General features: G+C 45.0%; 2 protein-coding genes across 2 annotated transcripts; both read right to left on the bottom strand.

The window, feature by feature from the left end:
• Positions 1-2,427: 2,427 nt before the first annotated feature.
• Positions 2,428-6,189, bottom strand: LOC116389301 (transmembrane protein 182-like). Its single transcript, XM_031857910.1, has 5 exons — positions 5,952-6,189; positions 4,569-4,692; positions 4,154-4,252; positions 3,013-3,150; positions 2,428-2,673 (listed from the first exon to the last, which is right to left on the bottom strand). The coding sequence occupies exons 1-5, from the start codon at positions 6,117-6,119 to the stop codon at positions 2,453-2,455; spliced, it is 750 nt and encodes a 249-aa protein (XP_031713770.1). The 5' UTR covers positions 6,120-6,189; the 3' UTR covers positions 2,428-2,452.
• A 600-nt stretch (positions 6,190-6,789) lies between these two features.
• Positions 6,790-12,710, bottom strand: LOC116389471 (sodium/hydrogen exchanger 2-like). The gene is made up of 13 exons (XM_031858163.1): positions 12,485-12,710; positions 11,521-11,743; positions 9,877-10,117; positions 9,543-9,793; positions 9,235-9,452; positions 8,921-9,117; positions 8,724-8,813; positions 8,342-8,412; positions 7,988-8,122; positions 7,693-7,789; positions 7,489-7,602; positions 7,189-7,252; positions 6,790-6,986 (listed from the first exon to the last, which is right to left on the bottom strand). Exons 1-13 carry the CDS (start codon positions 12,708-12,710, stop codon positions 6,790-6,792), a joined length of 2,124 nt encoding a protein of 707 aa, XP_031714023.1.
• Between the last annotated feature and the right edge of the window lie 315 nt (positions 12,711-13,025).

A 13,025-nucleotide genomic window follows, 5' to 3' on the forward strand; every position in this document is an offset into this window, starting at 1 on the left:
CAACTATCACTGAAACTCCTTTTAGTGCTTGTACTCCAAACTGACACTTTACATCCTTTGAGGTGTTAACTGTCCCTTTTGTACCAATAAAAGTATAAAACTGAAGTGAGCTCATATATACTGCAATCAGAAAATGTGGCCTTTTTTCCAATTGCAATTGTTCCGTCTCTTGTTTAAAAAAAAAAAAAAAAGAGATCCTAATCTTTCTTACTGTTCAGCCAGAAGATGCTGATAAAAGAAAAAGAAAATCACAAAAACTTGTTTTTCTCTTTTAGTAGTATGTAGCCATCAAGATAGTTCAACTTTAGGAGCAGAGGTTTAGAGACACTTCTGCGGTCACCTCAAAACAACAGAGGTCAAAGGGATTTCTTTGGTGGCGTTGAGCAATATGAAAAGCAGTGATGTGATCTTTCCATAAACCATGTTCTGGTTACAGTAATACAGATCTTGCTGTCAACAGATAGGGACACAAATGTTATACTTCAATACTTTAAATGAAAATAGTTTGCAGCGAGGTCTGTGGATAAGTAAGCGAGTTATTGGAGGACATGCTGCTGTTGACATATTAAACGTCATTTATATGAACCACAAACCACATTTCATTTCGCTCCATTGTTTTGAGATCAGAGACAGCTAGAGAGAAATGATCCCTCTCCTTGCAGTTTTTTTTCTGTATCTTTAAATGTAAACAGATTAATCTCTCAATCAACTTGCAAATGTCAGATTTTTCAGGTTGAGTTACAGATGTTACAGATGTTTTTATTTGTATTTATGTCTCTATTTTATCTTTCTACTTGACAACTTTTTTCCGTTTCTTTCTTTCGGGTTCTTCAGAACAGGAGTGGAGTGTTTTCTCGTGGTTGAAATGCTATTTGATTACAACTGAACTCAAATATTAGAATTCCCAGCTTAAAAGACGAGCTGAGAAGTTATTCTTTTAGAGGTTTATAGACATATATTTATTGTTTTGTTTACTGAAACACAAACTATTCAACAAACACAAAAAATGAAAGCACACTTTATCACGAAAGCCTCGTTGAGATTAAAACTGTTCAAAAGTGTCCAAGCCAAGGAAGGCAGCAATCAAGCTGTGGCAGACAAATGACACAAAATGTTCTATATATCATATATCTGTCATGCTTATCGTGAATTATCATTACAGACATATAAGAAAAACACGCAAACTTACCAACAAACAATCGTGTAAAAGACTACAACGTACCAAAATGAGAGGGTATCGTCTGACATCACAGGTAGACTCAGCTGACCTTTAGCACTTGGTGGCTATGGTGCTACATGACAGCATCGCACTGTGAGGTACACTGTCTCAACATAGGTTAGATCTATTTCAATAATTAACACTGGCGTGTTCAGGACAGTTTGATCACAGCATGTGTGTGTGTCTGTGTGTGTCTCTGTGTGTGTGATTGAACGTGTGTTTTTATGTGTTGATCAGTGAGGTCTTTGAAGCACCCCCCCCTCAGCCCCTCCTGCTCCACAGTACAGCAGATGAAAGCTGATATGTGCGATTGAGAGTCCACACGCTTGTTTCCACCCGCTGCCCATTCAGACCAATGAAAAAGCAGGATGATGTAATGGTGTAGCGGTTACGATACAATGACAAGTCTGCGCTTCCCATTTAAGGGCGTGGGTCCATTTGTCTGTGTCAATAGATTATCGTATAAATATCGTAAAGTTTGTGTGAACACGTAGGGTGGGACAGATAAACAGAACAGAGCAAGCGTCAGGATTTCAATGGGGGACTGAAATGTGATTGGGGTGAAGGAGGCAGGTGGCTGGCCTGCTGTACACCAACCAAAACCCACAAACAGCTGTTCATTTCTCAAAGCCCCCTTGTGCCCCCCTACAAGCACCAATTCTCTCTCTGCCTGCCCCCCCCCCCCCCCCCCCCTCCAACCCACCGTTTCTGTCTCCAGTCCATCAGGCCATTCTTCCCTCCCACCTCACTCCGCTGCAGCTAGCCTACTTTCATCGTGTGCCAAAATCAGGACAGGGGACACAGCTGGTTCACTCATACAGCTCTCACCTTGCGCTCTATGGACTCACAATTTGTAGCGTTAATAACAAAAAAAACAACAAACGTAAATCTGTTGAATGGCAGTCGGATGCCATTCCATATTGATTAAATAAAAGATAATCTTGGCACATCATTAATTGCTCCTTAATGCCAGTATCACACAAACCTATTGTAATAATATTATTCTATAGCAATTAGTGATTTTTATGGAAATAAAGCAAAGAAAGTTACAGAAAACTGAAAACCAGTGTCTCTGAGTGTCTCTCTTCACATCCAAAGGGTGGTGCTGTTATATTGATCATGTCGTTCCAGCCAGTATTTACATGCCACAAGTGTGCTGCCGAGTCCCAGTGCGGGACACAGAAGAAAAAAAAAAGGTCAGTCCTCTCTTCCCCTACAGGCCAGACGGCACGCTCACTTGCTGGCACACAGCGCCCGGCCCACCAGCATGAAGACCATCCCAGAGACGAGCTCCAGAGGCACGCCGGCAGCCGCCACCATGAACGACAGGCCGTAGAGCATGGAAACCTGCGCGTGGGGACACGCCTCTCCTCGCTCCTGCAGGACGTAGCGCTTCACGTCCATCACCTCCATCCACAGCACGTAGAGCAGCAGCGTGAACAGGAACAGGCAGGCTGGGGAGTGACATGAGGAGTATCAGGGAGACACAGATAGAGGCCATCACTGCTGCCGAGTAACACCAGAGGAATGCAGCTCCGACTCATCTCCACTGTTACCACAGCAGCAGTGTTTGAACCCTGCTGTTGTTATAGCGACACTACTGCGGCGGGACATCTGCTGCCACGTGTGTCATGTGTCATGTGTCATGTGACGGGTACCAACAGCTGACAGCAGCAGTGGCTGCAACATGTGTTGGTGTCTGTGCGATCACCTACTCCCCTGAGAGCCTATTTCCAGCTGCAGATGAATACTGTGGTTCTAAACACCACACATGTACACAGACTATATCTTACCAGCAGCGATGAGGAAAGCACCGCCCAGCTTGTACAGTTTGTGGCTGAAGAATGGGACACCGCACACCAAGAGGAAGCCTCCAGTTAGAGCTGCCACCAGGCCGAGGATTATCAGCACGGTCCAGAAACCCCTAAACACTGCAAGCGATACAAACAGGCCGCCATCAGAGCAGTCACAGTTCTTGTCGGTGGATATAGCATGGGGGTTTGGATGCTGGCACATGTTTTTTTTGCAAATTTGGGCAACCTAAGGGGAGTGACATTCTGCATATAAACACATTGTTGGACATTTTGTGAAAGGTAAAGAGAACCTATCAGACCCTCTAAAGCTCACGAACTAACACATTATATCTCATTCGTTGAACACAGAGGTATATGCCGGACTATTTCTTGGTTGGGTGCGGTGACTTCTTTCAAATCAAACAAACACGATGTAACGTGTTAATTGGTGAGATTTGGAGGTGCTGATGGGTGGATTTTGTCACCTGTGGACAGAGACGGGCTAACTGTGTCTCCGTGCTTGCTGTGCTTTTGCTAAGCTAAGGTTGTAGCTACATATTTATATACATGAGAGTCGTGTCAGTCTTATTATCTAACTCTTGAAAAGAAAGTGAATGCTGTTGGTGTACTTCCCAAGATCTCAAACTATTCCTTAAAGACACACGCAGTAGTTTTCTTAACTAGATTCTTATTTTTGGCAGTGTAGAGTCTTTCATTTGGGAATGTGTGCGTGCGTGCGTGTGCGTGTGTGTGTGTCAGTGTGTGTGTGTGTGTGGGGGGGGGGGGGTTACATCGGGCGACTTTGACCCATGACCTCAGTATTTCTAAAATTCTAGCTAAGACCTTGACTTGTAAGGATAACAAATAGGAAATATGAACACCATTTTATTTACATGCTCTTTGAAGTCATGACGATAAACAGCTTCTCACTGTTACTGTTTAAAGTTTGTGATTTGTGAACTTAAGCTTATTTTACTCTCATTCTTATCCTCACTTTAAACAGCCAAGTGTAAACTGAAAAATTGTGTTAAAACTGTAAGTTAGTCATAAATCTGTAATCAACTTGATATATGGAAGTTGTACAGTTTGTTTTCCTTTAGTTTGTCACCTGATTGTAAAGACATGAGAGAGAGAGCATTACCTGCTGAAGCATCATAACTTGGATGAGGAACCTGTCCAAGTGCAACGGGCAGAGGGAAGAGGTACCCATGGATGCACACCTTGGATTCTGGCTGGTTTGCTACATGATGAATAAAAAGGTAAAGAGAAAAGTCTTTTAGGTCTGAGGAAGGAAAAAAACAACAGAGTGAAAAAAAACCAATGTAAAGAAATTTGGAGAAAAGCCCCAAAAAACACCCCACAAACCGAAATAAACGCCCACACATTCTTCGTGCTCTCCTCCTCTATATTTTCTGTCAAATATCCAAATTATAGACATTTTTCTTTCCTGCACTTGTTAGCATGACAAGCGGACCACACTGCTAAGTATGAGACATGCGACCGCATTGGACAAACTCCAACGAAAACCCTTTGCCTCCTTGGAAAGGCGTACATACTGAAGAGAGTGGCCAGCGTTGCGTGCGCTGTTGGCTCCACCTGAAACACACATCGCCAGAAGAAGCCCTCGTGGTGCAGAGTGAGCGATGGAGGAGAAGCAGTGACAGCTTCCACTAACTGGATCTAAATGAGAGAGAGACACATCAGCACGTAAACAGAGAGAGATGGACACTCAGATGTCTGAAGATAGAAGAACCTTAAATGTCTGTCAGCTTTGTCAACGCGTGTCTGTTAGCCGCTGTGTGTGTGCGATTCTGTGCTTCAGCGGTGCCACGGCGTCAAACGTGGTTCTGATTATGGCCCGCTCGTCCGTGAGGTTTTTTCGAGGGGGGAACTTATGAAACACGCATGAGCGATACTCTCCATTTGCTTGTCAGAAACATGATTGATGGCGCTGAATAACACAAGGCAGCTTTAATCATCCTCTTTTATGGGGGGGGGGGGGGGGGGGCGGGGTGGAGGAGGATCAGCTTTTATAAATATACCCCTTACTTTGCATTTTGTGAACTTTCTCACAAATGTGGCATGGAAGAATAAACTGGGAAATTGAAGGGGCACTCCACCGAGTCCACACACGAGGATCAGCTGCTGACTGGTGGCGTACTACCACTGCCTGTGAAAACAGTTGTATGACGGCTCTTGAGGAGCGTTGTCAAGTCTGAGACATTCACCCCAATGATGTCATCAGACTGACAATCCCATCAGCCTCAGCTGTACTTTGTGTTTTGTGCTAATTAGCAAATGCTACCATGCTAAAACACTAAATTAATATATACCTTCTTAACCTCAGCGTGTTAGCAATTCCGTTGTGAGAATGTTAGCATGCTAATTTAGCATTCCGCTTAAAGCACCCATGTGCCCAATTACAGCCTTATGGAGAAATATAGATGTAAAAGCCTGCATTACAAAACGATGCTTTAAAGACATGGGTGTCTAGCAGACATGGATAAAAAGTTGCTATTGGATGCATTATGGGAAGTGTAGGATCCAGTGTTTTGGGAGCTGGACTGTACTTAAAGTCACTTAAGTCAAACTGAAAGTGACTGTGGGATGCCTTGATCTCTGCTGCATTGATTTGGTCCTTTCTCTTTTAAATCTGTTGCTCTTTGAGTCCTCCAACTTGAAAAAGAAGTTGCTGAACTAAATTATTTTGGTACCTCTTTAAATATCCTATAGTGGCATCGCGTGCGGTGCACACAGCGTCTGAACAGATTCCACATTGGTCTTTTCGTGGTTCTCATATGTGATGCTGCGACTATTATTATATGCATTTGTTTAGTTGGACGTCACTGCCCGATTGTGACAGCGGTCAGGTTTGCGTTCACTGCATGGGTTGGTGTTAGTGAATATATACGATATGTGCACACATGTATCTGCCCTACCTCAGTCCCATTGGCATCTTTTGTCAGCGTTGTTTGCGTCGGCCATGTATACGGTCCACAGTCGTCACTGGCCACCAGCCAGTAGTCCGTACCAAAGGCGAGGAAGAAACACAGAGTCCCTACAAGCCCAAATATCCCCCCAGCCAAGGTCGCAGCTCCCACCCTCATAACTCCAGCCTAGAAGCGCCTTCACTGTGCTCTTTCCCCTCAGCTTTCAGTCTGCTTCAGGTCAGTTACTCCTCGGCTCCTCTCTGGTGTCCACTCTGCCACCCTCTGCCCAGCCCCAGACCTAAAGAAAACAGTCGGCCTCTCCCAGCCACTCCCTGGCATGCTGGGAGCTGTGAGGGGAAAGAAGCTCCAGTAACAGAGGAGGTCAGGCGGGGGGGATAGGAGTTATTTTAGGAAGCAGTAAGCCTGTCCTTGTCAAATTACCGGTGGGTGCGCTGTGCATTTATGAAGGAAACGAGGTGAGGAGGGATTGGTTTGTGTGTGTGCTCGTAATGTGGACAGCGAGTATCAGCATTTGTGACTGCGAGGTATTTCTGAGGTGGGTGTTACACTTTTGAGCGCCACTTTGAAAATGAATTAGAGCAGAGATGCAAATGACCCTCCAGCAAAGGTGCTCATGAGGTGAAACACGGAGCCGGCAAACACTCAAAATTATGAAACCAGAAGGGGAATTATTTCGTACATTTCAAAAGTTTTAATTGGAAAATATCCATGAAATTGAAAACTTTTAACAACCCAGTCTTGAAACCCACAACTCTATGGCTAAATGAATATGAGGTACTTATCACTTTTGAAATGACTGAATTCACTGGTTTGCATTTCTTCTCCTTCATTGCTGCTTCTCGCTTTCCAGAACAAAGCTGAGTTGTTTCTTTGCCGTTCTACCCGCAGGGGCTTCTTGATGTTGCGGAGAGATGTGCTCCTCTCTGGCAGCGGGAGATTGTGGATCCACTGGTCTTCTGGTCTGAGCTGAAGGCGCTGGGACCGATGAGTCCAGGGGGACAGGCCTCGGGCTCATGGAGCACACTGCCAAGAGAGGAGAGGCTGCAAGTGAGCTCAAGGCCCACAAGGTGAAAGGTCAGGAGGTAGAGAGAGACGAGAGACGATCTTATGACGTGTCTATCTTCTGAGTGTTTGTGGTGAGTACTGGAAGCCTGAGAGGTGAAACAAAACTGCACATTTTGTCTAATATGTGTTTTTTTTTGTGTATTTGTGTCTTTCACTTTACCTGTGTGACACCTGCTGAGTCCTGCTCTCACTCTGCGTGAGCCGTTGAACTCTCCATCCTCCCCCTGTCACAGAAGTAAGATCACACTGTACAGTAATTGGTTGGTTTTGAAAAGATATCCTAAGACGATTATAAAACATTTTTGTGAGACATTTCTGAGGATAAAATCATTCATGTTTTATAATTACCTAAAACTGGTAACAATATGGAGCATTTTGAAAGAATTTTCCCCCGTAATTAGTTGAAATGTTTGAGGAAATGAGACTGAATGACTTTTGTTTTCATGGATACGTGACCTACCTGTGTATTATTTGTGCTCCTCTCTCCCAGACTCTGGTGCCTGTGAAGAGGCTTCCTTGTTCTGCCCGTGGTGGCGTCCTGGTGCAAAGTGTGTCTGCTGTAAGCTGGTGTCTGCTGGAGTCACAACAAAGCAGTATAGGTGAAGAGTACTATAGCGCACGGTCACTGATCCCTTTTATCAAAACCCCAACGCTGTCAATTTACCTTGTTGTTGAAGCTTTGTAGGTTTCTGGAGAGAATACGCCTGATGCTGTCCATCTCCTCTGGTAAGAGGGGACGGCTGGGGGAGCGAGGGTCCACTCTAAAAGTGAGGCAAAAACTGTGTCGTAAAAACTGATATCTAATCAGTTTTCAGTGGCATGATTGGGGTTTTAAGTAGGAAGATGCCCTGGAATTAACGGGATAGGCGGAGATATTCTGTAACATTTGACTTTCAAACAGATGCAGTCAACTCTTACGACGAGAGTCGCTGACACAAGGTAAAAATATGTGTTCTCACAGTGGGGGTGCCTCCTCGTCTCCCCTCTGCTCCCTTCTCTCCAGCTCCTGGTGAACTCTGAGGATGCTGGAGTGAGCCTGGTGGTCCTCACGGATCAGGAAACGCCGAAGGTACTTCCTGTTGAACTGCTCAAACCTCACGCACACACACGCACACACAAAATAAATATCATTCATTATTCCTGAGTCCTGACTGGGCAATGATCAGGGACTTTTGCATGTGGTATTTTGCTGCCACCTCCTGGTCATTTCAGGTCCTATTTATTGTGGGCATGCAAACACTTTCAGGATAAAACACATGCACACACACATACAAGGTGAAGAAAATGTGAAGAAAATGTAAAGAAAAACGAACTTGTCTTTCCAGTAGTGCTGCCCCCAGTAGCCGACCACGTCCTCTATGCCTGCCAGCAGGTGATCAATGAGCTACGAGGAGACACGATGTGAGCATCAGGCATAGATTTCTCTCGCCTCATATCATTTTAGATAATGTGCAAGTAATAGCAAATCATTTAATCTTGGTTTGTTAAAATGTTTTACATTGTTATACTGAAATGTCATATACAAAAAAAATGCATTATACCTTTATTACTATAAAAACAGCTGATGTGTAAGTATGTGGCACCTGAATGATTATTTTGATGTCACCTACAATACAACACACTACTAATGCATTACCAGTGCTGTATTCCTTACGGACCATATTGCAGGCTCAGCACCTCGCTGCCATTTCTCACCCTGCTGTGGATCTCCTCGCTGACAGAAGGCAAAGCTCTCTTCTTCCTCTCCACATCCAGCAGCTCTACTAGAGGCTTAATAGTCATCCCCTGGAAACCAGACAAAAACAACTCAACAAATAAAAGAACAAAAGCTTCTATCTGAAAAAAAAACCTTTGTCTTTCATCAAAATTCACAAATGAAGTTATTCTCCCACCTGTACGAAGACAGTGAAGAGGATGACCACGATGGTGGTTGTGATGAAGAGTCTTTTCTTCGGGAAGTCGTCAATCAGGAAGACGAGGGAAAAGCAGATTGCCCCTCTCATGCCTCCGTAGGCAATAATGAACTGATCTCGAAAGGTCACGGTGTTCCTCCGGAGCGTGTTCACCACAGCAGTCAGCAGGAGAACACCTTCAGAGGAAGTAACATTGGTTGATTCCTCTATCCTGACAACTGATATTCAAGCTTCTGGCCAAAAGCATCATTGGTACAAAAGTGAAATATTCAGCAAAGGTTTATTCATTCTACCTGTGGCCCTCCAGACGAGGCAGAGCAGCAGTGTGGAGCAGACGAAGGGCCAGCTCCACATGTGGACATCCTGTATTGTGGACACGCCCAGAAAGATGAAGATGAGGGTTTCACTCACGCTGCTCCACATCTTCAGGAAGTACTGGATGCTGGTGTTGCTGCGCTCGGACACATTAGCCTCCACATACTGCTTCATGGTCACAGCACAGGTCACAATGCTGCAAGAAAAGATGTAATTAAGATTTCACCAAGCTAAATGTTTTCAAAATCATGTTTTGGGGTGTAAGTTGACACTCGGCAGCACTCACGCCACGATACCGGAGAGGTGAAGCATCTCTGAGGTCAGGTAGGACAAGTAGGAGTAGAGGAAGACAAAGAGCGGGGCAATGACTTGGGCTCTGGAGGTGAACCGTGAGGTGAGGGCCGCCACCAGGCCGAAGAAGAGGCCTACAAACAGGCCCCCGAGGCCCACCACCAAAACCCTGCACCCTCCCAGCAACACATCCAGCCCCGACACTGACGGCAGGCGGAGGAAGGACTCAAACAGCCTGTAGAGCACCTGGGAGGAAGAGAGATGCATCATGCACAGTACAGAAGGTATTCTATTTTCTAGACCACCTGGTAAACCACCTCCGCCCTCACCACAGTAACGGCGTCGTTGAGCAGCGACTCTCCAAACACCAGGATGTGAAGCTGCTCGTTCACGTGCATCTCCTGGAAGACGGAGAGCACGGCCACGGGGTCGACGGCAGCGATCAGAGAGCCGAACAGCAGGCAGTGGAGCAGAGAGATGTCTCCCAGAGAGCTCGGGGCCAGCAAACACACGGCGTACAGAGACAGGCCGATGCCCAACACGTTCCACAGGGTTCCCAGCACCGCGTACCTGGAGATGTGGGCACAATCAGCAGCTTCGTAGGAAAAAAGGGAAGGATACCGCTCGGCAAGGCGCTCAAGATAACATCAAAGAAACAATGATGACGAGAGTAGTGAAGACTGAACCGAAAGAGTAAAGCTGTGGGTCATAAAAACCAAAGCAATGATATGAAAGATGCAGAAACACTCCAGAGATAAGAGGAACTCCTGAGCAGTGTGATCATTTCTCTACTGTAAGTCACCCCTTTGGTAATGCTAAATGCTAACATACCCATGCTAACCCGCTCACAATGACAGTGTTAACATTTTGATGTTGTTAGTTTAGTGTGTTAACATGCTAATATGTGAAAATTAGTGCTAAACAAAAAGTACAGTTAAGGCTGTGAGTGCCACTAGTTTTTCAACTATCTGGTCAGAAACCAAAGTATTGGAGCCCCCGCCCCCCTCAGTTATTGTTAAATTCTGCCGAGTGGTGGTGTTTTAATGGATTTAAACGCCAGTGGAAGAATAATCCATTCAGCACTTTTTGTTACTGCCACTTGGTCACTTGTGTTCTTGAGACTACAAAAACACTGATGCAGAGTGAAGCTTCTTTTACTTTACGAACAATCTTTGGCTGAGACACCGTAATGCAGAGAGCGCACAAACCGGCCATCAAGTTACAAAGGGAATTTACAAAGCAGTGACAGATGACGTGATCCTACCGCCAGTGACGCTTGTCATTTTACCCAGTGAAAGCACAATAAGTGTTATTAATTCATTTCTACCATTAAATACTGTTATTTGGGGGGAAATCCTTTATTTATCCTGGATAATCCCATTGAGATTTGAAATCTCTCTTAAGGGGGACCTTTGCCTTTTATTGCTTTAAGCTCTCTCTTAAAGCTGGGTCCTCATTTGACGCTTCAAAAATGAAACAAGGTCGGAGTAGAGGCGTTTTTGGTACGTGCTCGGCCATTTAAAACAATAGGTGTACTTCAATACATGCGTGTCAGACGCTTTCAGTGCGTTTGGGCCTTTTATGATGTATAATTGTTGAGTATTGTTGTATAGCGTGTGCCATATACCACAGACTTGTGCCAAAGACAACTTTTAATTTTATGTGTACGATAAAGCATAAATAATCTGAGGCATTTTGACCCGGCAGTGACACTAGATGACAAACCAGGGATCAACAAAGAATTATCCTCTGGGATATTTGAATGTCGACACATTTTATTTTCATCTGCTTCTTTCAGGAATCATTGATGCTTTATTATTCAGATAGAAAATGTGTTGCGCATTCTTTACATATGTTGGATTTTTTTCATGTACTAAAAAATAAAAAACTCAAATAATGTGTGAAAAAGGTATAAGACAAAGTGTATTCTTCCCATCTTGGAAACAGGCCCAGAACATTGAGTGTGTACCTACCAGAGGATGGTGCCGAGGTTCTCAAAGAACAGCCTCCCTGGCAGGAAGTATCCTGCGTCTAAGACGATGGGCGGGAGCAGAAAGAGGAAGAAAGCGTCAGCGCTGAGAGTCGGGGGAGCAGAGTGGCGAACGCCATAGATCACCCCTCCGACCAGGAGGCCCACCATGATGAGGAGACAGCTCTCTGGCACCACTGCTGGGAGGCGACCCGACCAGTGGAAACCTGGAGGTTAGAGACGGAGAAGATAAAAGGCGTCATGCTAATTGGCTTCAACCCTGTTTGATTTTTTTGACTGAAAGCACAGATGTGGAGCTCCACCAAAAGCTAATACACACCATATAATATGCACACAGCGGGGTAGTAATGGGATGCTTAAATTAGCTTTATATATTCTATATATAAAGACGACTTCTGACCTGAATGCTGAATGACTTGGTGGGTTTCCTCCAGTAACTTCTAGGTCCATACAGTGTGCCGTGACCGACATTAAAAGCTATTGTACGAGGGAAAGCCTCGTCTTATATTGGTAGTAGAACAAACAATGATCCCATGTCTCTAGATTAGCTTGGCTATATTTTTTATCCATTGCTTAAGTGTTAATAAAAATAAACTGTCCTCTTTGAGCGTACCTTAAAGTAAGAACTCCTACCAGTTCTTTGATGTCTAAATGTGTGCCTGCTACGCACAATGTGCAGAGATTGGCAGGTCTGAGAAGGAGGTTCTCTTTGAGATTCTCTGTTTTTGTTTCCTGTGTGCTTTTATATTGTAAATATGAAATAAAAAAATGATAATGATGTTGGTAAACCACTTGGATTACAGTACTCATACAGTAGTTGGTAAAGTAACTCATACATGCCGTCACATAACTGTGAAGCAGCTTCAGACAACATCTAACCTCCTCTTATAGTCATCTTATCTGATGTTGGCTTCTCACGAATGAGCATTAGAGCAGTTGAAGCTCACCCAGCTTGGCCAGTGAGGCCAGCATGATCCACAGCACGATCTCAAAGGGAGCCTGCACGTGGTGATAGTCCACGCTGAAAACCCTGAGAGCCATGGGCAGATCCACGGACAGGCTGCCATCGCTGCTGTTGAAGCCCTGCGAGGGGGGCAGGTTCGTCAGGGCCAAACACGCAGGCCAAAACAGGCCGGCGGAGAGCAGCGGAGAGAGAGTCCACAGGGCAGCCATCCTGTAGCCATGCTGGGACAAAAAGGGCGAGAGGGACACAGGGAGAGAATGGGACAGGGGTTATGGAGATAGGGGGAGGGAGAGCAGCGTATACACACACACAAAACAAAAACTCCACAACTCATGCAGCCGCTAATGTGCACAGGAATCCCTGAGCTAGCAATGATATCCAACCAGCAGAACAGGGCTCTACACACACACGCGCTTAGGCGGAAACATCACTTCCTGAGTGGTTCAGAAGGACGATACATCGTCAGATTACAAATGTATACATAGTTGTAATCACTACAAAATATTTTAGGTTTACAGAAATGT

The sequence above is a fragment of the Anarrhichthys ocellatus genome, unplaced genomic scaffold, assembly GCF_004355925.1.
Source record: "Anarrhichthys ocellatus isolate YVR2014 unplaced genomic scaffold, GSC_Weel_1.0 scaffold19, whole genome shotgun sequence".
NCBI classification, from domain to species: domain Eukaryota; kingdom Metazoa; phylum Chordata; class Actinopteri; order Perciformes; family Anarhichadidae; genus Anarrhichthys; species Anarrhichthys ocellatus.